General features: G+C 37.9%; 1 protein-coding gene across 1 annotated transcript in view; it reads left to right on the top strand.

Annotated features, from left to right (window-relative positions):
- The window catches only part of STX17 (syntaxin 17), a 61,523-nt gene extending 41,627 nt beyond the window's left edge, over positions 1-19,896 (top strand). The window contains exons 4-8 of the mRNA XM_035016211.1: positions 1,694-1,919; positions 9,071-9,186; positions 9,265-9,315; positions 16,652-16,738; positions 17,674-19,896. Coding sequence (XP_034872102.1) covers positions 1,694-1,919; positions 9,071-9,186; positions 9,265-9,315; positions 16,652-16,738; positions 17,674-17,913 — 720 coding nt within the window. The 3' untranslated portion in view covers positions 17,914-19,896. The remainder of the gene's footprint in view (positions 1-1,693; positions 1,920-9,070; positions 9,187-9,264; positions 9,316-16,651; positions 16,739-17,673) is intronic.
- Positions 19,897-26,610: the final 6,714 nt, after the last annotated feature.

The raw sequence follows: 26,610 nt of genomic DNA, 5'->3' as shown, positions 1-26,610 counted from the left end.
ATTGATTATGTCAGTAGATGATTCTAAAAAGAGGGGGAAAACATGTGATACAAATCTGACAACTACACTCAGAAATGCAAATTAAAGCAACAATGAGAGAACATGTAGTACTGGCAGTATGTGGGGAAATGGGCACTCATACTTCAGTGGTAGTATGAATTATTACTTAGGAAAAACTGATACAGATGTAGTGAAAAGAAGGGCCACATGCACCCCGATGTTCATAGCAGCAATGTCCACAATAGCCAAACTGTGGAAGGAGCCAAGATGCCCTTCAACAGACGGATGGATAAAGAAGATGTGGTCCATATATACAATGGAATATTACTCAGCCATCAGAAAGGATGAATACCCAACATTTGTATCAACATGGATGGAACTGGAGGAGATTATGCTAAGTGAAATAAGTCAGAGAAAGAAAATTATCATATGGTTTCGCTTATTTGTGGAACATAAGGAATAGCATGGAGGACATTAGGAGAATGAAGGGGAAAATGAACGGGGGGAAATCAGAGGGAGAGATGAACCATGAGAGACTATGGACTCCAGGAATCAAACTGAGGGTTTTAGGGGAGGGGGGATGGGTGAGCCCAGTGATGAGTATTAAGGAGGGCAGGTGTTGCATGGAGCACTGGATGTTATATGCAAACAATGAATCCTGGAACACTACATCAAGAACTAATGATGTACTGTGTGGTGACTAAAGTAACATAATACAAAAATTATAAAAAAAAAAGAGGGGTGCCTGGGTGGCTCAGTTGGTTGGGCAACCACCTTCGGCCCGGGTCATGATCCTGGAGTCCTGGGATCAAGTCCCACATTGGGCTCCCTGCTCAGCGGGGAGTCTGCTTCTCTCTCTGACCCCCCCGCATGTGCTCTCTCTCTCTCTCTCTCAAATAAATAAATAAAATCTTTAAAACAAAAGGAAAAAAACCCCAAAAGCCCCATTTATTTAAAAAAAAAAAAACTGATAATAGCTATTGAAATAAGATGCACATGATCCTTTGAGTACTCTCACTTTTAGGAATCATTTCTACAAAATACGGTATAATAGTATATACTATAATACTAATATATACTATTATGGTATATTAGGATATATTCAAGGATTTCTGTTTTGGAAACAACATGAATGACTGTTGATCACTTGCAGGGGTCATTGAATAAATTTTACATCTGTACCATGGAATATGGTACACCCATTAACCAAGAAGGATATCCATGGTAGTATTGTTATATTATTGGGGTGAGGAATAACAAATTATAGATTATTATGCACAATGTAGTCCATTTTTTGGTAAAAAGATGGAAAGTCTATATATGTTAACGTTTGTATGAGCAGTGGGAAATGTGTGGAAGGGACTGGGTTAAGAGGTGGTTGGATTGGTGAAGGGGGAAGTCATTAAGTTTTTCTTGATATGTTCTACAGTGTTTGACTTATTATGAAGAGCATTTGTTACCTTTGTAATACATTTAATGAAGGAAAAAATGCTAAATAAATAAATTCAAGGATAGGAGTTCTCAAGCTCCGTTGGCTAGAGACATGAAAAATAGAAAAATGTTATATATACCTTCTGTTGTAGAGAATACTTGAAATCATTTCTATTCATGACTATTAATCACAGATTACCTCTGAAAATAAAGGCATTTTATATTAACAGATGGTGGCTTTAATGAATTTTTTCTTTTATAGCAACTCCGTTCCAATATCCGAGAAATGGAGAAACTTTGTTTGAAGGTCCGTAAGGATGACCTAGTACTTCTGAAAAGAATGATAGATCCTGTTAAAGAAGAAGCATCAGCAGCAACAGCAGAATTTCTTCAACTCCATCTGGAATCTGTAGAAGAGCTTAAGAAACAATTTAATGATGAAGAAACTTTATTACAGCCTTCTTTGACCAGATCCATGACTGTTGGTGGTAACGTACTAAGTCTTATTCTTGATCATAGTAATGCAGTTAATTAAAATTCACCATCTTGTATAGCTATTGCAGATACATAACTTTCCAGGGATCACCTTCTGTTTCAGTATGTTGAATTCTTGGACCCTGAGAGTGCTTAGAAACGTACACCCTAGAAGTTTTGTAGGATAAAAATTTTGAAGCTATGCTGTGTAGAGTGGAACTTCCAGGCCTCAAGTACCTATTTGTCTATGTATTGAAAATAAAGGTTATAATATTCCCTAGGGAGAATGTCATCCTTGATTGCAGAGGACACCCCCTTCGTGTCCAGGTGCAGGAGTAGCCTAATCAGGCATGCCTCTTTCTTTGGCATTCTGATTTTCTTTCATAGGGGATGTTAGATCCATCAGCTCACTTTTCTGAATTTAACTGACAACATTAAAAAATATATATATATATCTGCATTCATGCTATCAGCTTTTATGAAGTGATACTCAAAGAAACAGTCCAGCAAAACTTGTCATTAAATTTTTTAAGGATGTAATTGATAATTGTTAATTGCATTATAGTATTTCCTTTATAAGGAACCCTGAAAAAAAAATTACTGGTGTAATACATAATAGGACTTGAAAGCAGTTGGTCTTTTTTTAATCCTATGGGTATTGGATGGCATATCCAATCCAAACTGATGAGGTTTCCCTGCTTGAGTTATTTACTGGAATGCTTATGTCTGAATATTTTTAACTACCAAAAGCCGAAGTTTTTAACTGTCCTGGCTTTATTTTATAATTGCTCCCCTCATACTTCCTTTTTTGTTTCTCTTTTAATTTATGCTATCTTGTTATATTTTACATATGTTCCAAGATGCTTTAAATCTTAATGGTAAAGGTAGGGTATAAATAAATTATAAATTAGAATAGAATCTGAGAGATGTTATACCTGCCTAGTTTTCATCTTTTCATATATGTAGGAGGCTCCTGTACCATCATCCCCTGTCTCCAAAACCAGATTATTTTTAACTTTAGGTTTTCAGTGTTAATGATCCAGTAATTTATAGGGAATTTGAAATTTAAAAATTGGAGGAAACATTTAGGCCATCATCCACAGATTCTTGGTAATCTTGCTTTTATTGTATCCTTAGTACCTAGCACATAGTACATAGTGGGCCATACGTAAATGTTTCATAAATGTGAATGAATAAATATCTTTTTAGAGACAATTTTGTAATTTCAGATGTACTATTCTCACTACACCCTGTGGATAACCAGTACCTAAAGTGTTGTTTTGGGGAGAAGGACATGTTAGCACTCAGCCCCTTGGTTGAAGAGTATTTGGGAAGAATGCTTTTTGATAGTTTGTAGTTACTGTTTACATTATTCTGTAATGTAAATATTACAGTATTTATCACCACCATATTGATGAGGCTAAATACTGCTCATATCATTTAGTGTGAACTGATACTTTATGTGCATGTATAGAGAAACTGGGCTTCCATGTGATTAAGCAGCTGTCCTGCTTAATCACCTAGACATTGTGACAATGTTTAATCACCTAGACAACCTTAATTACCTAGATATTGTGACAGTTGTGATGGTGGTAACAGCAGTGAAGATATGCTAGATTTTCTGGAGTTGCTGATACCAGTCTCTCTTGCTATTTAGTTTTGACTTGCCCATCACCAGCAATTCCCTGGCAAACAAAAATTTTGAGTTCTGAGAGTTTCTCACAATATAATACTATGCTAATACTTGCTTTAGTTTGCATTTTATTATTGCATTATTTGAGTTTCTGTCAGTAGGACTGTTTGGGCTCAACAAGCTTGGGTTTATATATCATCAGAGGAACTGGGTGATTATTAGAAGAAGGCAGTTGAACAGTTTGCTGGCAATTAAATTTCTCTGTAGGAAGCTGGCTGGTGTATATATATATAATCAAAATTTGAGGAAGCACGTATAGAGAGAACATGAAAAAGATTGAGGCAGAGCCAGAGGATGAAGAAGAAATGATGAAATTCATTTTCCAACTCTTGATTCTCAAATTTCTCAATTCATGGAACATCAAATTAGCTAAAGACCTAATCACTTGCCACTGAGAGAAACTACAAGATTAAAGATTAAATCTCTGTAGCTAGTGCTGATTTGATTGAGACGGTCATTGTAAGTTATACCTAAAACAATGTATAGAATTTCAAATTCCAAATGGTGTACTGGTGAAATGGTGCTTTGACTTTGAATCCATTGCCAACATTAAGCAATTAAAATGAACTGTCTCACCAAGTACCTGAGTATTTCACCAAATGTGAGAGTTTCTACTAGATTGCCTTAAATTGAGAAATAATATTAACAAATAATTGAGAGGATGGGAAAGAAGAATAATTAAAACAAAGCAACTAATTCACATAAGACCTTAATTGCGGGGTTGGAATTGAGTTCGCTCTATGTGTGGTCTTCTAGTTATGGACTCTTTTCTGTCATTCTGCATGTTTTTATCCTGTGCTTTCTGTTTTTTTTGTTTTTGCTTTAGATGCTCATTATAGTAGTGACAGCCTATACAGAAAAAATGTGTTTGATTTGCACAGAAGTTAAGTGCCTTAAAATATTTCTTCCTTTAAAAATTCAATCTGATTCTAAATAAATTGGTTGGAAATATCAGCAGAGATTCAGGAGCAATGTTGCCACATTTCCATGAGTGAGATCAAAATACAAAAATAGTTTTTCACTTACAGATAGAAATAACAAGTAGAATAGGACGTTTTATGTTCTCTGGAGAGTAAAAGAAGCTTATTAAGTTTAGGGGGAAGCTGTGATGATTTTGCTGCTTCTTTTGTCCAGATTCTGAGAGTTCCTAAAGCAAATCTTCTTTGCCAATCTCGCTTGATCTGAGAAACTCCCTTCTGTCTCACTTGTGTGTCTACTTTCATTTTTAGCATATTGCTTCCCACCAAGAGAAGTGATGAACCTACAAATTTGATTTGTATTTAGAAAGGTGTATCAAGTCATATAGAGTGAATCAGTGCCTTCTCTCCATCTTTGTCTTTCTTACTCCCCATCCAGCACATACAGTTCACCAGTGCAATAGGAACAGAATCTTATTACATTTTAAACAAATACTCACAAAAGAAAAGAATCCAATCTTAAAACCGCTGGAACTTCAGACCGCATATTGAATTTGATGAAATATCAGATTTTATCACAGGTATATATACATATAGTGAACAGTTTGTGAAGCACGTGGATAGTTTTGTATATTATTCAGAAGATACGTTTTCTGTTGGTTTTAATTTTCTTAAAAATCCTCCTTTGCAGCTAAGTTAAGCCATGACTTAGAAGTCATTTTATTTTGATAGATAGGTTCGTATAGATGATCAATAGATTAATTTCACTATTTTTAAGCTGTCAGAACATGAAAAATTCAGGAAATGCCTTTGAATTAATTTAGACTTATAATGAAACTTTTCCTAACATACTGAAGTTTAGTGAAAATTTCTTATATGTTGTGTTATAATTCTTAGTAGAATCATTGCCTTTCATGAAACATGGAAAGACAACGAATGTTTGGATGTATGGAGAGAAGGGAAAAGTCTTATGTCTGTGTTATTAGCTTCAACTAAAAATATCTTCATGTTTAAGTTTGTAGTCAATAATAAGGTTTTAAAACTGGAGTTTGAAAACTTCATGCCCACTTGCATTGTTTGCATGTGGATGGAACTATCTTAGATGACTTCATCATATAAAACAATAGCAATTTGACTTATATGCACAGGGTGAGTTCTTCATCCTTCTTTCCTGCAGCTATAATCTGTCTCTGTTTTCCATCATCATGTCTGTAGCAATTCCTAAAAGTTCAAAGTCAATGGATGTTCACTGAGGTAGTGATTTCTAATATAAGCTGGAATAAATGAATTATGAAAGTTGTAGAAATTAAAGGGCTTCTTTCTTAATTGTTATGCCTCAAATTGATTAGTGATGTTTAGAGTTGTAAGTTTACAGCAGGATTTTCCATGGAATAGAACAGATTTCTTTGTTCTAAGACTCCATTTGAACTAAGATGCATACGCAGTTTGGTTTCAAGTGAGACGTAAATGACTTAAACCCTTCTTATTTTTCACCAGGGGAAATCTTATGTTTGCTTAAAATGCCAAACATTTCCCACCCCTTCTTCATTTTTTAGATAAAGAATTTATGTATGACAATCTCCCCTGGCATACGTCATTTAAATCCTCTATAATAGTATAAAGGCTATGGCTTATAAAAATCCTTAGAGTGGATGTTGTAATTATAAAGTTCTGCTTTACATTTGGTCTGTTAATGATAAAGTTATCATTATTCAGTATCATCCTATTAAAGAAGTTGGAGTAGGAGTTGGAGTTCTCATTACAATAGAAATATTAAGTGGAAGAGCGGTCTTAGAATAATTCATTTATCTTGATTGATGTGAAAATTAAAGTGTCTTTATGTGATAAGTTAGGACATAGGGTAAATAACTCTTGATACTTGCCATAATGTTGTAATGTAAAACTTATTCTATCTGATGTTTTTGCTCTTCCTTTAAGATCAAAGGAAATGTATTCAGATAAGTTAAAATTCAAAATTAAAAGAACACTATCAATTCTGATAAGCCTACAAAATATTTTTTAGTCAGCCGACTATGCCCTTCCTAAACAATTTAAATAGATTATTTTCCTCGAGAGGTAAAAACATTCATAAATTTCAAAAGTAAAATAGCAATGCAGTTTTATAAAATAGGCTAGGATGAAAAAGAAATTGAGAAGATGAACTTACAGTTATGACTTCTAGGAGTAGATCAGGTGTCACATGTCATTATGTTATGTCCTTGCATATAACACTTCAATAGCTCTCCACTCTCTTCCAGACAGTCCAAAGTCTTTCACTGGTCTACAGTAAGGCTCCTCCTAACCATCTATGTAAAGTTCTGTGTTTGTAACTCTATGTCTTTTACTTTATCCTTTGGCAAGACCAATCTGCTGATTTTATGTTAAGCTTTATCTTTTCTTCTTTGAGGGCCTTTTTTATGCTGGTCTATGTAGAATTTATATTTTCTTTGTCTCATAAGATCACCTTTTTTAGGAAGCTGTCTCATAAACTGCACACCACACCAAGCTGGGTCAGATGCTTTCCCAAGCTTGGAACGCCCACAAAATATTGTTTGTATCTATATCTGTTTATCTAAATACAATTACACTCTCTTACTGTTTTAGGATTGTCTCTGTGTATGTCTGACTCTTCTAGAATATAAGTTCTTTGAGAACATCTCCTTTGTATTACTCATAAAAATTTTTCATCTTTGGTACCCAACACAATACATAATAGGTATCAGATAATATTAAAGTGGTAGGTATTTTGAGCTTGAAGTAAGGGGGACAAAATGAATTACATGCCCACTGCCACTGTCCTAGAGCAGACCATCATTTTGCATTGGACATACTGCAGAGCCTCCCAACTGGTTTTTCACTCTCTAATTTTTTTTTTTTTCACCTTTCAACTTCATCCTTCACACTACAGCTATGGTTCCCTTTCTAAATCTGAAATCTGATTATGGCACCCTCCAGCATCCCAGTAGTCTCCAACTCCTTTTAATAGTTCCATATTGATCTTATGAGAAAAACAGAATTCTTTAGCATAGTTACAATGCTATGAATAATGTCACCTTAGATTTCAAGTGACAAAACTTATATAAACTTTTGCTTTTCTCTTTCATAGTCTGTATTTCAGTTGAACTCTCTTCAGTTCCCAAACCTATGCATATATTAGTCTCTCTGACCTGAATACTCTCTGCTTTTCCTTCCACCTTTGCCCCAGTTCACCTATGTAATTTCTGTTCATCCTCAGGCTTCTGCTTCAAAACCTCCAACTGCTCTCCCCTCCCCAAGTCTTAGTTAAATACCTCTTTTCTGTTCTCACATAGTGTTCCATATTTACTCATATCATAGTTCTTACCTGGCTATACTGAACTTGCCTGTTAATATAGTGTATTGTACATAATATGGTAAGTTCCATTATTAATAGCTACAGTAGCAATGGCTATTTATTGTAGTAGTAACTATTAAGCCACTTATACTCAATATTTAAGCCAGGAACAGTGCAAAATAAATACCTATCACCTTGTTTTATTCTTATTTTTTTTAAGTTTTTATTCATTGAAATAATCTCTACACCCAGTGTGGAGCTCGAACTCACGACCCCAAGATCAAGAGTCACATGCTCTTGCAACTGAGCCAGCCAGGTGCCCCTTTCACCTTATTTTAAAAATGAGGAAAATGAGTCAAAGAGCTAGTCATTAGCCAGGATTCTAACCCAGGTCTTTCTGACTAGGCCCGTGCTCTTAACCACTGTACTATGTTGACTCCCTGGAGCTGTTTTTGTGGTTTACCATTGTGTCTGTAGGATCTAAGTGTACTGAGTGGCATTTAGTAGGCATTCGATCCATATGAGTTGAATGAATGAATGGTAAAACCAGTACAAGGAAATAAAGACTTGAAGGTGGGGTTTGGAGTGTAAATTAATTCATCATCATAGCAGTTTTACTGAGAGGAAGGCCTTAGTGGGTTAATGACTTTTTAAAACTCAGAAAAGAAATAGAAGCAATGGAGACATGGGCTAGAAAAATGACTCTTAGAAGAAGGATAACAATATGTATGAAAAGATCCACACGGTAAGAGGTGTTCATTTGATGACAGATTTATTGTCACCCCAAATGACTGATTTTCATTGCAAAAAACACATCACTTTCCTACTTTTAACACCTTATGAATCTGGTATTTATTACTAAAATCCCCAAAGAAAAGGTTAATGATTTACATTGAAAGTGTGAAACCTGTTTCTAGTGGGTATCTCTACATGGAATATTAGCCACATAGAAGAGTTTTCCTTCAGTGCTGCTTCCACATTGAGCTGTAGTTATTCAGATTGGGTAGGTGGCATTTGTAGCCATTTTTTGAGATGACTTTGTAGAATTAAAGAAAAAAATATTGGTTAACCTGGGAACAATCTGCCCATAGATATATCTATTTTTATAGAATAGTCAATTTACTTTGAGCCTGAATTCAGTTAGTTAGCATTTTACATGGGAATTGTTTTACAAAATTGATTTATGCTATCTGCTTTCTAACAAAGCACATAAACCCTAAACATGAGGCTGTGTTCATCCAGGAACATTTCACACTGCTGAGGCTGAAGCTGATCTTCAGAATATGACTCAGGTATATGCGTTGCCTGAAATTCCTCGAGATCAAAATGCTGCAGAATCATGGGAAACCTTAGAAGCGGTATGTTAAAAATTATTTTCATTTTGTTAGCTGTGAGGCATAAAAGTAAGTAACTTCCTTTTCTTCTCTCTTTTTAAGGACTTAATTGAACTTAGCCAACTGGTCACTGATTTCTCTCTCCTAGTGAATGTAAGTATTATAATTGTTTTTGGCTCAGAGATGTTAGATTAATAGGATAAGAAGCCTTTATTAATTCCTACGCTTTTGATTAGAATTTTAATAGAAGTTACAATTTTTAAGACTGGTATTGAGCCATGGATAGAAGTCTAACAGTCCTCAGCCTCCAGATCAGTTTAATAAACATTTATCAAGCATTTGTTATATAAAAGGTCCTGTGTTAAACCTTGGCACCAGGGGTCTGACAAGGTTAGCTATGGAAATAAATGAGGCCTGTTCTCTGCCTTTAAGGATTTATAGTGGGTGGAGATAAGTTTGGACCCCAAAAACTGAAATTTCAAGCATGAGTATTAAATGCAAAAATGAGGTATGAAGGGGAAGTATTATCAGCTCTAACAGAAGCATTTAATTCCAAGGGAGGGAGGCAGGGATTGTAAGGTGGAAGCATTAAGAATAGCTTCATGAGATAGGTAGCATTTGCTTGAGCCTTGAAAATTGAGTCAAATGTCAATAGATGGGAGTGGGGAAGGGTGCATTTGAAAACAGCTGAACAAAGACATGGAGTAGAGAAGTGTATGGCCTTTCAGGAATGACAAGTATTGCGGTATAACCAAAGCATGAGATACTATGGGCAAGCAAAGTAAGGAGTGTGAGTGCCTGACTGAGATGGCATTGAGGGCCATACCAAAGAATTTGCACTTTAATTTGTAGGCATTGAGGAGCCGATGTGGATTTTTGAGCAGGTTAGAGTGATACGATCCAGTCTGGTTGAGAAGGATTACTGTTAGCAGTGTGAATAATGGGGAAGGGAGCAATAATAGGCAGGATGACTAGTTAGGAATCAAGCAAGAGTTTCACCAAGAGCAATGGCAATACAAGTATAAAGGTAAAGGACAGCTGAGGGGCGTTTCTGGGTAGACTTAGTAGAAATGGAGGAAGATGGAAGAGTCAAACATTAAGGTTTTATTCTGCGTAATTGGGTAGCCAGTCTCATATTGTTAACATAGATGAGGAAACATAAAGTAGATTTGGTGGGAAAGACAGAATAGGTTTTCTGTCATTATTTTTCTAAATTATTCTTAGTTTCCTTCCCAGGAAGTATAGGAAGGTTGGATATATGTGTGTATCTGTATGCACATACAGGAACAAACCTGTGTCTGCTCATGCTTCTGTCTAGGTTTAGTTCTTTGTTCTTGATCAAACCATGATCTGGGGGTTTTACATCTTTGAATTATGGTTTCCCTGACATCTGGCTTTCAAGTATAAGAGGTTCCTGGGTTATACAATCTCAGAATTGGAATTGGACAGGACTTACGAGGCCAGCGAATCTGATTCTTCTGTTCTTTTTTTTTTTTTTAAAGATTTTATTTATTTATTTGAGACAGAGAGAATGAGAGAGAGAAAGCACCTGAGAGGGGGGAGGGTCAGAGGCAGAAGCAGGCTCCCTGCCGAGCAGGGAGCCCGATGCGGGACTCGATCCAGGGACTCCAGGATCATGACCTGAGCCGAAGGCAGTCGCTTAACCAACTGAGCCACCCAGGCGCCCCTCATTATTCTGTTCTTGCCCCAGCTTCTCCTATAGATGGTTTTTTGCCTCTTCCTGAACAGTTACAGTGCAGGGATACTTTATACTTGAGCCATTCCATTTGGAGACTCTGCCTCGTAGAAGTTCTTCCTTATATAAACACTGCCCTATAATAACTTCCCTCTGGTGCTTTTGCCCTCTTGGAGCCGTATGCTGAACAAGTTTTGTCATATTTCCATATAAAATTTTTCAACTTTTTGAGACCAACATTATCCTTCCTCACCCTGTCCAACCTCATCATATTTTTTTCTTTTAAGAACTTTTAATTCTTTAATATGTTCCTTCTAGAATATGATTTCTAGGCTTTTCAATGCTAGTCCCTTCATCTGTTTGTTTTCTAGTTTTTGTATTTTTTCTTGAAATCTAATGCCTAAAATTGAACATCAGTAAATTGTTTAAAGCATTTTCCTTAGAAGCAAAATGCTTGAAGTTTCTGGATTAGGTATCTGTATAATCTATCCATATACTTGCATCTAAAAGGGAATGATAGAAGAATCCCCAAATATTTGTTGTTTCAGAATTGAGATTTATTCAGCTATTCTAACTCTCTGATCTAATGTAGTTTGTAAAATCTGTAGGTGTATGGTATATACAAATACATACATTTGTCAAAAGTCATTGATATCTACACATTAAAATGTGTGAGTTATAGGGTGCCTGGGTGGCTCAGATGGTTAAGCGTCTGCCTTCGGCTCAGGTCATGATCCCAGGGTCCTGGGATCGAGTCCCGCATCGGGCTCCCTGCTCCTTGGGAGCCTGCTTCTCCTTCTGCCTCTCTCTCTCTCTCATGAATAAATAAATAAAAATCTTAAAAAAAAAATGTGTGAGTTATAATGTATGTAAATTATACCTCAATAATAGTTGATTTAAGAAACAAACAAACATGTACAGAGTTCTTCTCATTCCAGACAAATACATTTCCCTTCCAGAGGGATAGGCACATGAAAGGAAAATTGAGGGCTTGCAGCCATTTAATAATTATATATCCGATTAGATTACGTAAGCAGCTCCTAACCCCTAATCTAAGGAAGATTTGTGTAGGAAGGCTTTGACTATAGCCATAGTTGTATACAAATGTCCTATTTATAATAATCTGTGTGAGGACATGGAACAGAATGTATTAGGCAAAAGCTCAAAGGAGAACCACTGATTACTGTTCCCGGGGTGATTGAGTTCTCACGACCACATGGTCAGGACTCACAGAAGCTCCATTTAGGCACCAAATGACTTGGAAACATAAGCAGAGTAACCACATCCTCTCATTATCATCACATGGACATGATAGTATCTAGACAAATTAACCATGTATTTTGGAGCACTTCCTGTGTGCATAGGACTGTGCTAATAAGTAAGCTCCGTGAAGAATAGAGAACAATTAAAAACAAAACAAAACCCTGTAGGATAGTCTTGATAATTGCGTAACATTGTGAATGTACTTAATGCTACTAAATTGCACACTAAAAATGGTTAAAACTGTAAATTTTATATTATGTATTTTTTACCATAATGAAAAATGAACCTACAAAGCCATCGAGAGGTCCAGGTGCAGTCCAGTAATAATATCTAAGCATCCTCCTTCAGTTTTCTTCAACTTTTATTGCTCAAGTGCCCTCTTCTCTTCCTGTACTTATGGAACTAGCCCTATTTCTTGTCAAGGGGAATTTAAAGAACTCTGGACCTGTCACTCAGTGGCATGTCACCCTTGCTGCTGGTCCAGTTTTGTCTCTACCTTCTACCTTATTCCCTAGGCATAAAAACTGGGTTGTAGTGGATTAGATCAGATCAGATCAATCGGATTTATTACCCACTTGACTTTAAGGATGTTGTTTGACGACAATGAACTTCGTAAAATTGATGGGAGGACTAAATGAGATAACGTCTGTTACTTCCCATCCCCTTTCCTTCCACTGACTCCAACTGCATTCCTGTCTATGTCCCTCCCTTATAGGATTCCCTCTTTGGCTCCTTGCTTAGAGTTCTACCACTGTTACCTTTAGACTTGTACTACTACTATAGTCTCTACAGTCCCCTCCTATTGCTGAATCCTGTGATATCGACATCCTACTTAGCTACTCTGTTTATTGCCTACTCCAGGCCAGTATCATCCTGGACTCTATATATAGTAGTGTTTGTATGTTTCTGGGCTTTTCTGTATGTATGATTTATTGCCTATGATTAAGAATTATAGATTAGGTACTTTTGGACTTCAGAACCAGGATAGCCCAGTGTTAACCTGGATTGGCCAAGATCTAAGACTAGAGCTAGCCTTGAAAAATGGCTGTAATTGAGAGTCAGGAATAAAGGAAAATAACCACTTTTGGCAATAGCTTCTTAAAGAAACCTGTAGCTTTTAGCACATTAATAAAACTGTACAACTACTAGCAGGACTCTCCAAGGGAGAGCATTTTTATTGATGTAAATAGATTTGGGGATGGATTTGTTGAAAGTATTACTGTTGCTTGATATAGAGGATGCTGGGTATACAAGTCTCCACAACAAGCATTCAAGGGAAAAACAGTTCATTAGTTTTGACTTCGGATGCCCAAATTGCATTCTGCTTGACCAACATTAATTTAATAAATCACACTTTTTCCCAGAATCTTAGATGCTCCTATAACTGCTTATTAAGATTCAGTTATTTTTTCAGAAAGAATATTAAGGGGACCTAATTCACTATTTTTTAAAATGAAATGCATAGACATATTCTTAGAGTCTTTTGAGAATTCTTTTTTCTTTTACTAAGGGAAGAGTCTTTATATTACTTTAGAGAAACACTAGTGTCTTTCATATATGGTTTAACTCCTTGTTAAAGGGGTGCTGAGAACATATATGAGGGGCCAAAGTCTAAAATGTCAAAAGGGGAGTTTGAAGATTATCAAGTGTGGGAGGCCCAGGCAGATGAAAGCAAACATAAGCAAATCAGAAGCAAAAAAGGGAGGTTGGGAGGTATAGGAAAATTATTTGGGGCCTGAGAAAAAGGAGACTATTGGCTATTTTCCCTCTACCCCTCAGCTCATCAAGATGTGGAGGTTGGTGATCACACCTGTGATTTATCTGTGAATACAGACTTTCAGGCAAGAATGGAAAGTGTTAGGGATCTCCCAAATAGAAACAATGATAGAAATTCAGTGTCAGAAATCCCAACAGGTTGGATGTTACTTGTGTTGGCACTTATGCTTCTATGGGTTGGAAGAAGAAAGCTAACATTAAAAAAGTTTATTGTCTGAGGAAAATAAAAAGTGAATAAATGAATGGCTAGAAGAGATCTAATGCCAAGAATTTTCAAGCCTCATAGGAAAAAGTTTAGTACACTTTTTAGAAAAGAAAGATTCTTGAGAAGATCAGGATGACTTTTTTCTCCTCACGCTCTACAGACCCTATCTCATTTTATCCTCACTTCACTTCTTTGAGGTATATCATCATCCTCACTTGAGAGATGAGAGTTTTGACACCTGGAGAGCTTGAATAATTTGTCCAAGGGCACACAGTGCTGGAATTTGAACACAGGACATCTGGCCAAGAAGGTTATGCCCTTAATCCAGTTGTGTACATATATTAGTGGTTTTTAAAGTGTGAGAATCATGGTCTTGCAGCATCACCTGGGAACTCATAAGACATGCAAATTCTCAGGCATCACCTGAAGTTCTATGGAATCAGAAACTCTGGAGGTGGGGGCGCCTGGGTGGCTCAGTTGGTTAAGCGACTGCCTTTGGCTCAGGTCATGATCCTGGAGTCACGGGATCGAGTCCCGCATCGGGCTCCCTGCTCGTCAGGGAGTCTGCTTCTCCCTCTGACCCTCCTCCCTCTCATGCTCTCTGTCTCTCATTCTCTCTCTCTCAAATAAATAAAATCTTAAAAAAAAAAAAAAAAGATAAAAAAAAGAAAAAAGAAACTCTGGAGGTGGGACCCAGCAGTCCATGCTTTAATAAGTCTTCTGGGCAATTCTGGTGCTTACTCACATGTGAGAATCATTGTACTTGTCTTAGACAGAAATGTTAAAAGGAAAACTGATAAAGGACTTTTTTAGGGGTTGTGTTAGAGATACCAAGATAGCAGTGGAGGATACAGGAATGAAGGGATACCATGAAAGGTCTACCAGGGAAAAGGTGCATACTTGGTGTATGAGAAGGGAAGGAATGTCAATAATGCTTAAGGAAGCAACTGTGGGGAAATAATTAGCTGTGTTGTGTTTCGTGTCCTTGAATGATGGTTGGAGTTAGAAGAGTGTTATATCTGATTCAGTGTAAGTTAAGAGGGCAATCAAATGCTTCAGGATTCAAGTTGAATTATTTCACAGTCATTGTAGAAGTGGGATTTAGCTGGGATCAAAGAAGGATTCTTTTCTTTTTTCTGTGAATTAAAAAAAAAAGAAAAACCTAGGGGCACCTGGGTGGCTCAGTCGGTTAAGTGTCCAACTCTGGGTTTTGGCTCAGATCATGATCTCAGGATCATGGAATCAAGCCCCATGTTGGGCTCTGCGCCCAGCATGGAGTCTGCTTAAGACTCTCCTTCCTCTCCCTCTCCCCCTCCCCACCAAATGCACATGCACTCTCTGTCTCTAAAATAAATAAATGAATTTTTAAAAACAAACAAAAAACCCCCTAGTCTGTATATTGATGTGATGGGGTTACTTGAGTTTTATACATTTGTCAGAATTCATCATTCTGTACCCTTAAAATGGGTGCATATTATTGTATGTAAATTCTGTCTAAATTTTATTTAAAATGGGAATGTGTTCCTGTGGCAAGTAATGAGTTCCCATCATTGGAGGTGTTTGAGCTGAGGCTCAGTAACAACTAGTGAGAAATGTAGTGGGGCTTCACACCTCTGAGGGGAAGGTTATTCCTTCTACCCAGAGGTTCCATGAGTCACAGGTTCTGTTGTGTCAGCACAGGTGTTGCCGTTTGTAGAATGCTTTATTAATATCTTTGATCTGAAACATTTTAACTTGTAATGATTTTAAAATGTATTAAAGTGTACAGGTGTGAAACTCAGGACAGTAAATGCATTCATTGCTCCCTACTGCATATCACAAGTGGAAAGTTTTCATAACTGATCAAACCAAATTATATTCTCATTTTTAAAATGTAATCATTTATATTTATGGATCCAAGGGCATTTTACTCCGGCAAATTTACGTGTTTTAAATTTTTGACTCTTCAAAGAAGTTAAAGAGGTTTTTTTTTTAAGATTTTATTTATTTATTTGACAGAGAGAGAGACAGCGAGAGAGAGAACACAAGCAGGGGGAGTGGGAGAGGGAGAAGCAGGCTTCCCGCGGAGCAGGGAGCCCAATGCGGGGCTCGATCCCAGGACCCTAGGATCATGACCTGAGCCGAAGGCAGATGCTTAACGACTGAGCCACCCAGGTGCCCCAATTAAAGAGGTTTTTATGTTTGATTTTGTTTTTGTTTTTTATCATCAACCTCACCGCGACATGTAAATGCTTATTTGGATTTTTCTTCTCTTACAAAGAAGATTCATTTGGAGAATAATATGTTTGTATGTTTGAATGAGTTTTAGTCTGAGATGCTTTTTCCTATAAAGGTGCCACCCTTTTATTATCTAATAATTAAGTCACTTTTTTTCTTTATACAAGTGAATTTGTACTTTCGACATAGTTTATCAGACGTTATTAATGAACCACTGTTCAGACTGCAAGGCTGCAGTACACGGGATCCTGATTACAGGAATTAAAATAGTGTGTATTGGCTGAGTACTGCTCCCCAGCAGGACCGCTCACTCATAATTCCTTTGCATCTAGTCTCAGCAGGAGAAGATTGACAGCATTGAAGACCATGTCAACAGAGCTGCTGTGAATGTTGAAGAGGGAACCAAAAACTTGGGGAAGGTAAGATTCTGCTCCTGCTGACAAATCAATGGTACTCTGGCTCCCAGGAATCTCTAGTATTAACCCAATTGATCTGCTCTCTTTAATGTGGAAGGAACCAGCAATTAAGGAAATAAGGAACAAACGACACATAGTAGTGCAAGAAATCAATGACTGTTGTAATATTCTACTCTAAGATTCATTCTGTTGGGCGAGAAATTTTTTTAGGGTATAAACCAAAGCCCCGCTATAAGGCATTTTGGTGTTACAAGGCAATATTTGCAGAGGTTCAGGGAGTGAAGTAGAGAGTGTTGCCAGAATCCAGCAGGGGCAAGAGGGTAAGGATGTGACAGTACGTGGGGAGGGGGACCATCTCTTTCCCATAGAATATTGCTTTTTTTTAAAAAAAAGATTTTATTTATTTGAGACAGAATGAGAGAGACAGAGAGCACATGAGAGGGGGGAGGGTCAGAGGGAGAAGCAGACTCCCTGCCGAGCAGGGAGCCCGATGCGGGACTCGATCCAGGGACTCCAGGATCATGACCTGAGCCGAAGGCAGTCGCTCAACCGACTGAGCCACCCAGGCACCCTAGAATATTGCTTTTAACCCCAGGTATACAGCACAGGATAATCTCTATGCAACATAAAAGCTTTGGGGGTATCTATAGCAGCTGAAACTGTTTAAATAAGTTTGCTAGATAGTTAGTGGATTGATTGTTTTGCAAGTAAAATCAGTTTGTAGTAGTCCACTCTTTGTAGCTCATTTCTCCAAGTTCTGAGATGAGCAATTGTAGTACCTGTGGAATACTCCCCCCACCCCCCAATCTCTAAGGTTAATTATGTACCAAGAGTTAAAGAAGCATTGCCAGGAGTAATGAGAGGAAAATGCACATCACCACAGGCGGATATTCTCAACACAATTTCTAAATTGAATTTTTTTTTTTTTTTTTTTACAGGCTGCAAAATACAAGCTGGCAGCTCTGCCTGTGGCAGGTGCACTCATCGGAGGAGTGGTGGGGGGTCCGATTGGCCTCCTTGCAGGCTTCAAAGTGGCAGGAATTGCAGCTGCACTTGGTGGTGGGGTGTTGGGCTTCACAGGTGGAAAATTGATACAAAGAAAGAAACAGAAAATGATGGAGAAGCTCACTTCCAGCTGTCCAGATCTTCCCAGCCAAACTGACAAAAAATGCAGTTAAAAACCAAACTTCAGTATTATTGGCACCAATATGTTTATCCTAATGAGGACCTTTGCTACTGTTGGACACTCAGTCAGCTTTTGGAACATGATTATGTCAAGATAGTGGCTGTAGATGCTCAAATGGGATTGAACTGTGATAAGTGGATATATCTTTTTGTTTGCTGGAGTGTTAGTGGAGATGTTAGAGATTGAGGAGCCTGGGTTGAGGGTGTGTAATGTTGTCAGGTAAAGTTTAAGGACTGCCAGGGAGCAGATTTTTGCCTGGAAATGTGAAAAATGAATTTATAACTTTGATAAGGACTTGAGATGTATGGATATGATGGATTATGGAAGACTAGTCTATTCCATAACCCTGACTTGGAGACCCTAAGGCTAAGTGTATTCTAAATATGCTTATTTATCTCCTAAATATAGGAGGTTATTTAGGCCTGTTAACAAAGAAAAGAATGGGGAGTTCAGGAGCCTTTCTTATCAAATAAGGAAATCAGGATCTAGTAAGGGGTGCAGATGAACTACAGAATGGAGTCCATTTGGTGAACCCTATTACAGTTTGGTCCACCTGTATTTTCTGGTGAAGGACACTAATAGTGTAAGAAAAAGGAAAGGGAGGTACAACTTCTCTTTGAGATACCTTAATTTGTGACACTGGCTTCTTCTGTGAGCTCCTCCTTCTGTCTCTTTAAATAAAGAACACAGAATCTCAAGTGATAGGGGACTATTAAGCCAGTCACTAAGCTTGGTCTGTCAGCCTGTCTCTTAACACCTCAAAGATCTAGTGCCCTCTGCCTTCCCTGCCTTGTAATTCTGCAAAGTTCTTTGGCTTGTGGGATGAATTCTACCCATGTGTAATGAGGACTTCTCATAATCTGCTTTCTTGTATTGTGTCCCATCTCTGTTCATCTTTTCCTGTAACCTTTAGGTTAAAGAGAGAAAGGAAGAGAAAGCTCCAAATATTTCCAACATTGTTAGAGTGTGAGGTAAAAAAATAAGCAGAAGACAGGGGGACACCAGCTCATTTCTTGGGGCATCTTAAAATTTCAAGAGACTGATGTACGGGCCACACAAGGAATCTCTGACCCTAAGTCTTTTCAGCTGGCCCTTTGGGGAGCTAAGAACTAGCTTTCTACCTCACTTCTGTTACTACCATCCTTTCCCCAGGCTTTGCTGTCTCTATGCTTTGCTTTACTTTTCACAGCTGTTATTTCTTCCTAAGAATGGCATTCTTGCTAGTCTTTTCTCACATTGAAGCTGATAGACAAAGCCTGGTGCCAAGACTGATCCTGATGAAGGATTTGTGGTGCTAACCCCAACACTTGACATTGATAGCAAGCATGGCCCAGCCCAATCCAGTGTCTATCTCAAATAGCCAAAACAGGTAGCCTCATCCTGTACCCCCAATTCATTTGAAATAGGAAGGAGCCACCTTTTGCCTTAATCTTTACCGTTTTCTGAGAGCAGAGAAATGGGCACCTTTACCACAAAATGTGTGAGCTCAGGAGCCAAACAGATTCCTCTGGTGGTTGAATGGTTTATCACTTCTCTCTCGTTGAGTTTACTCTTAATTTGTATTGTTTGCTTGCTACCTTTTACTTCTTTGTCTAATGTAGATAGACCTTTCTCTCACACTTTTTTGACTCTCACCAATGAAGTCTAATGAAGAGAAAGCACCGTTTCTTACTGGCATTAAATAACTGGAAAATATCAAGTATTGCTATCTGCTGACTTGTATCTTCAGTATGATGCCAAAAAGGAAGTGCTTTGAATAAGTGTCAGATTCTGATGCAGTATTTGATACTGGTACCTGTAAGGTTAGGGTAATTATTTTGGAACTCCACCTTCTTAAATATTTTCTGATCTTTGCTGTCCTTTAACACAGAGTATTCAAACCAGAACGAGGACTCATCCAGGGTGCTTATTTAAAACAAGATTGCTAAACTTCAGTCGCATTGGTAACTCTAACAATGGCCAGCCAGTCTGGCCTGGTCAGCTAAAATTATAAATTTAAAGTATAGTTACATCAAGATTCAGCTGTATCATTGAATTCTGTAATTTCCAAGTATTCTCCCCTTCAGTGTGGCCCAGTCTTCATTGCTCCATATCATTCTCACTCTGCCAACCCACAACTGGCTACACTTTTTAGCCCACCATCTTTTTTTTTTTTTTAATGTTGATTTATTTATTTTAGAAAGAGAGAAACACAGCATGAGCGGGAGGGGCAGAGGGAGTCTTAAGCAGACTCCACACTGAGCGTAGAGTCTGATGCGGGGCTCAGTCTCACGACCCTGAGTTGTGAGACCAAGAGTCGGACGCTTAACCGACTGTGCCACCCAGGTGCCCCCTACCCTTAGCCCACCATCTTAGTGGCACTAGGGACTCATTACCCTATCAGGCTAGTTTTACATGGAAACTGGAGGAGAGAGGAGGCCTATTGTAATTGAAGCTTACATTTTGTTTGAGGATCTTGCATTTTTCATCAGCCAGTTTGGGATACCACTGTATGTGCTCATATAGGACTTTGATTTTTACTACTCATCAGGATTGGAATATTACTCCAGAAGTCTTCATGCTCAGGCAAATTGCCGTCCTTTTAAAAAGTTTTATAGTTTAAAATCATTTAGAAATTATATCTCATTTCCCCATAATAGAATCTAATAGCTAACTTTTTGTAGAAATTTCTAGAAGTGTTTAATCAACTATAAATTATATACCTATAAACTGTAAAGTGCTTAGAGGTATGAATTAGTTAATATGACACAGAAACCAATCTTAAACTGAATTTAATGCCCTAGGGTACCAGATTAAATTTATCTTCTCTGTGATTCATGTCTTATTTTTACTAGATTGAAGTTAGAAGATAAGGGTCACTTTGATTAAGTTCTTAAAATTTACAGAGGTACAAACTTCCAGTTATAAAATTAAATTACAGGGGTGAAAAGTACAGAATAGAGGGGGGAAATAGAGGTTCATTTGAATAAAAGTGCTTCTAAAGACCTTTTTTGTTTTTCTAAACTCTTTCTGATACAATAATCTGAGAATTTCTCTGTAGAGCAGAGACTTTGAAACTTTGTGGTTGTAACCCACAGTAAAAAATGCATTTATATAAAAACTCAGAATATGTATAATGGAGAATACCATTATGTGTAGTGTACTCTGATGTTTTTTATTTCAGTTTTTAAAATATTGCTGGTTGCAACCTACCAAATTGATTTCATAACCTACCAATGGGTTGTGACCCTTAGTTTGAAAAGAAGAAGACACCATATGGAGGAACGGATATTTATTGAATATCTTCTGTTTTCCAGGCACTTCGCTAGGCATTTTACAGGTAAGGAAACTGAGTCTCAGAGAAGTTGAGTGACTTGCAGAGGGTTATTCAGCTGTAAAAGGTTGAAACCAGAGGGATGTTAACTAGGTCTCTTGAACTACAAAAATTTGTTACTCTCATACCATGCTGCTTCTGTATATAAAATTAAGGTAGGCCATTCATCCTGCTTCACCCAAATACTGGTATATTCCATAAGGCAGGCTTGCTGTGAAATTACATGTGCTGTTTATTTGCAGTTGTTGTTGTTTTTTTTTTAATCTTTTGTCGTGAAGTGTCCTACAGCCTCAAAGTTTTTAATAGTGGCTGATGTAGAAGGTACCTAGTGCTGAATTTGGTCCTTAGACTGTAAAATTAAAAATGTTTCCGTCCCACCTACACATCCCTACAAATTTCCTCGTATTCCATGGGTTATAGCCATCTCTTCAGCAGTGCTTTTTTGTATTGAAAATGAAATCTGTTTTTTTTTTTAAATCTATCATAACTCAGAATCAAATGATTACTGTCTTTTTATTTTATTTTATTTTATTTTTTTAAAAGATTTTATTTATTTGAGAGAGAAAATGAGAGAGAGAGCATGAGAGGGAGGAGGGTCAGAGGGAGAAGCAGACTCCCTGCCGAGCAGGGAGCCCGATGCGGGACTCGATCCCGGGACTCCAGGATCATGACCTGAACTGAAGGCAGTCGCTTAACCAACTGAGCCACCCAGGCGCCCCTGTCTTTTTAAAACGGTACTCTTGGGAAGCCACGTACTTACTGTAGGGATATTAGTATTACTTAGAACATTTTTGAAACTTTACTTTTGGAATTGCCTCCAAAGACATTTTGCAAACCACATAGAAAAGGCATCTCAGTGTTTATTAGTCACGGATTACACTCCCTTGTCCTTATGACCTCTCCTCTCTTCCATTCTCAGTTTTGCTTTTCTTCTGCTGGCTTAGCTCTCCTACCCACCTATGCTGGAGCCAATGACCTAAGGGTGCCCAGATGGGGGGTATGCTGGCCAGAGTTCCTGGAGCAAGAACTTTTAGTTTATAGTGAAGCTGAATGCTGTAAAGGGAGGATCCTACAAATCCAGAAACCTTTCTCTGTGGGCTGCCTGTAAGTGTTGTAAGTAGTTTGCACAGGACTAAGGACTGAATACTGGTAATATCAATCACAGGAAGGTGAGGAAGCCTAAAATGTAAGTATGTAATGTACAGCATTTCTCTGCAGTGAAGAACAGAAACTAAACCAAGCCATGCTTTGTGTTAACTTAAAACTGAAAGGTGTTTCTCAGGGTCTCCTTTGCCCTTCATTGCTGCCACATAAAAGCTGGGAGGAAGGATGATGAAAAGCCTGGGGAAAAGGCTCTCCTGTGAAATGGACATGTTCTTCTCTTGTATTATCTCTTGTATTAAAGTACAATGTGGCTTTGGATGTCAGGTACTTATGAATGTTGGACAATGTCCGTAAGGAGTCATAGGACTAATAAAAGGCAGGAAAGCTTCCCTGGGAGCCTAAATTAATGTAAACAGTTCAGGTTCTGTTTGTGTTTTCAACAACATTTTGTTTCTAACAGGTGGTTCTTGCTATTTATATTCATTAATTTGACACCGTTTTACAGAGGAACTTCTTGGGTATTATAATCAATGGCAAAAGATGAATATTATTATCCACATCACCACTCTCAAAGAAATTATTTGTTTTTGGAGATAAGAAATATATCTGTGCAAATTTAACAAAAGAAATAAATTGAATAAAAATTATTTGCCCAAGATCAAAGCTAGTTGGCACAACAGCTAGAATTATACCAAGGTCTAAGAAAAAAGAAAATACCCTCGAAGTAATTTAACTAAGGTTTTGTTATGCCATATCAAGTTGCATGCTGAGGCTTATGGTCTTTCAGACCAGCTTAAATTCCAGATGAGGCAAAGCTATAGTGAAAAGAAAATTGGATGGGGGATCAGGAGATCAGAGTGCTAATTTTGGCTCTCTCTCCCATGGTAAGCTTTTTCTCAGTGGTGGCTGCTTTCTCCTATTCCAGCCAGGGATTTGCCAACCATAAACCTCAGTGGTTAGCAACTTGACACTCTTTATTCTTCATATCTAGCCTCTTACTGGGTCCTGTCCATTCTACTTTGAATGTTAGTTGCATCTATTTATAAATATATTCATGGTCATCACTCTAGTAAAAAACTGTTACCTCACACCCCCCACCTCATTTCCCCCAACTTTAAGCCATTCCTCACATCAGTGCCACAAGAATGAGAACTAGGTCCCTCTTCCATTATTCTGCTGAAATATTTCCAGTGGCTCCCACTGAATACTCGATAAAGTTCAAATCCCGTAGGTTGGCATTCACAGCTTTCCATATTCTGGCCCCAGCTTTATCTCTTCAAACTCAACTACTCACCATCTGACAATGCCACTGAGAATCAGACATTCCATAAAAATGATTTTAAGGTGTTTCTATGGTGAAGTTAGGAACTGGTAATAAACTGTTTACATTTGTCTAGATGAAAATTCTGCAGTACTACATTTTACACAACTAGTCAGCCTAAAAGTTGTTTCTTAAGGAAAATCTTTTGTCCCCCCAGAAGAAATTACATTTAATTTCTTAACCTCTGAAACAATGTCAGTCTTGTCACCTGTGCTTCTGATAGCCAGAGCATGGGGATTTTTCTTCAGCAGCATAGATACTCCAGCCTTGAATGGACTATTGTCTAGCTCCTGTGAGAAACTTGACTAATAAATATTTGAGAAAAACAACTCAAGAGTACATGTTATTCATACACTTCTCAAGTACTTGAGGTTTTCTTGTATTATGGTTAATCATTAAAAAGATGTTTACCTGGGTTTCATTAATTAAACCCCCTATTAAACCCTTGATGTTAGCAAGGGTCAGCACAAGAAAAGACCAGTGGTGAGAATTCTACAAATTCTGTAAAGCTTACTGAATTCATTATGTTGTTGAGTGGTGCTTGTATAAGGAAACATGCAATAAATTCATTCAACAAACATTGAATTGAATGCCTGTTGTGTGTTGCATGCCAGGGCCATATATAGAAAAATATTAGACCTGTAGAATCTACCCTTGTAAATCATTCAAGCTAATGAATTCAGGTACACAAAGCAAGTAAATCACAGGAACATGGTTAAGTATCTTAAAAGAGGAATAAACAAAGTAGGATGAAGGTACCCAGAAGATGGAGTGATTTGCTGCCTGGAAGAGAAGGGGAAGGCTCTTAACAATGTGTTAAGAGGTAGGCATGGGATAGGATCTTGACCAAGGTCTCCAATACCCAAGTTCATGTACCTTTCCCAGTACCTCCAAGAAGGTTATGGCTGACTGAAGACAGAGTTGTGGGCTTTGAGGTGGCAGAGGAATTCCATGTACAAAGGGTTGAAAACACGAAAAAGCAGTGTGCTCAGAGAAAACCAAGGAATTAAACTTGTGAGTGATGAAGCTGGTAGGATGGAAATATCGACTGGGGTGGTTATACATGTTTTTAACTGAATAATTCTTTGTTTAAAGGAATTCATGTGTTGCTTTCTATCAGATAAGACTGTTAGAACCCTTTGGAATTCTTCCTTTTGCCTTCCTTGCCAAGGAAGTTAGTAAACCTCACCTTTGCCGGAGTTCTTGGTATGTTTGGCATATTTGCTTTCCTTTCCCACATGCAAGAAGTGATTTGTGCTTTCTTGTCTCTCCACTGTGAGATCCCCTGCTTTATATTTAATGCCTGCTTTCTTCCTGTCCTGCTATTCATTCCATAGATATTGAAAACCCACTGAGAAAATAAATAGTCATGAAACTTAACCTGTTAGTGTCCAAGACTTTCATGGTCCAGTTTTCCATTTCTACAGTATTTCTTAACCACTGCAATTCATTGGCTTCATTCACTTGTGGCGAATTCTGCTATGTTTTATAACTTCATAGCTATAAACTTTCATTTGTGGTGGTTTGATCTCGCCAACTAGATTGTAAGCTGCTTTCAGGGCAGGGACTATATCATCTGTTTCTTGGAATATTTTATGGCATGAAATATAGTGATGAGAAGGGGAAAAGTCACCCCCCAAGAGTGACTTCCACGTAATGAATGATGAGGTCCTAGCATGTGTGTGGTGCCATCTTTTGGGGATATGCATGGAAATGTGAAAAAGTCTCCTAAGGCATTTCAAACCTTTGCTCAGTACTCACTTTTGTCTATTAACCTAGGACTGAGTGATGCAACACAAGAAATCTGGAAAACACCTCCAGGACTTGGGAGCCACGAATTGAAAATTGAAGAATTTGGAGGTAAAGATATTTCTTTTTCCAGCTAAAAGTCTTGACTTAAAGAAGATACAGGACCTGAATCACTGAAGAAATGGTGTGGAAAAGTTGGGTTTATCTTCTGTCTTACCATAGGATTGACGGGGTCAGAACAGTAGGCACCCAAGAAGGATTTACAGTCTGATGGCCTAATATTGAAACGGAGTAGCAGCAGGAATGTAATTGCTGTTAGGCAGGCAAGGACTGGAATCAAGAAAGGGCAGAGCTGAAGTTAAGAGGTAGGCATGAGACAGGATTTTGACCAGGGTCTCCAGTACCCAAGTTCATGTACTTTTCCCACCAAACAGGCTCTCAGTGAGTTGATAGGAATGAAAGGGAGTAAGGTGCGTGGCACTTAATAATTCTTCATGGACGCTAGTTCCCTTTCTTTCCTCTCTGGGTTTAATTGTTCGTGACAGATTGCTGCCTGTTATTGGGGTTAGGGTGAGGGTCAACAACTCAGGACTTCCTTAGCCTTCCCCTTCTAGAATTTCCCTTTCCCTGTTGATACCTTGCCTGTCTTACAGGGTGGTCACCGTAGTTATAAGGGCAATGAAAAGAAGTGCGGAGCTGTTCCCTCCCTCCCCCTCAGAAAAGCATCCATGTGTTAAAAGAATTTATTGTTTCTAGGCTTAGATAAAAAGCATCCTCCTAAGGTTAGTGGGAACTTGTAGATGTGACTGTAAAGCACCACCAGTAATTTCTGAGGGACCAGAATATAGGAAAGGTGCCAGAACACTGAGCTTGGGCAAAAGTCTAAAATTTAAGAGGTAAAGTTCTATTTCAGAAGCCACAGACCAGGTAATTTACCTTATAATATAGAAAAATTCTGAAATAGATTATTAAACAGTATGTTAAATCGGAAAGCCATGCTCATTATGAAGATATGTAGAATTGGTAAGTCAGAATAGATGCCCTTTTGGGCAGTGGTTAGGGCAAGAAAACAATCATAGTATCAGGCTTCCATGATTTATCTGATCCTCCCTGTGTCATGTACAAGTTTACAAATGGCATCAGAGAGTGGCCATGCAGCTTACTTCCTGTCACCCATCCCAGTAAGTAAAATGAGACACAGC

Source organism: Mirounga leonina, unplaced genomic scaffold (assembly GCF_011800145.1).
Source record: "Mirounga leonina isolate KUSES-001 unplaced genomic scaffold, KU_Mleo_1.0 Mir_170, whole genome shotgun sequence".
Lineage (NCBI taxonomy): Eukaryota > Metazoa > Chordata > Mammalia > Carnivora > Phocidae > Mirounga > Mirounga leonina.
Note: the sequence above shows the minus strand (reverse complement) of the source record. Positions and strands in the feature narration are given on the sequence as shown.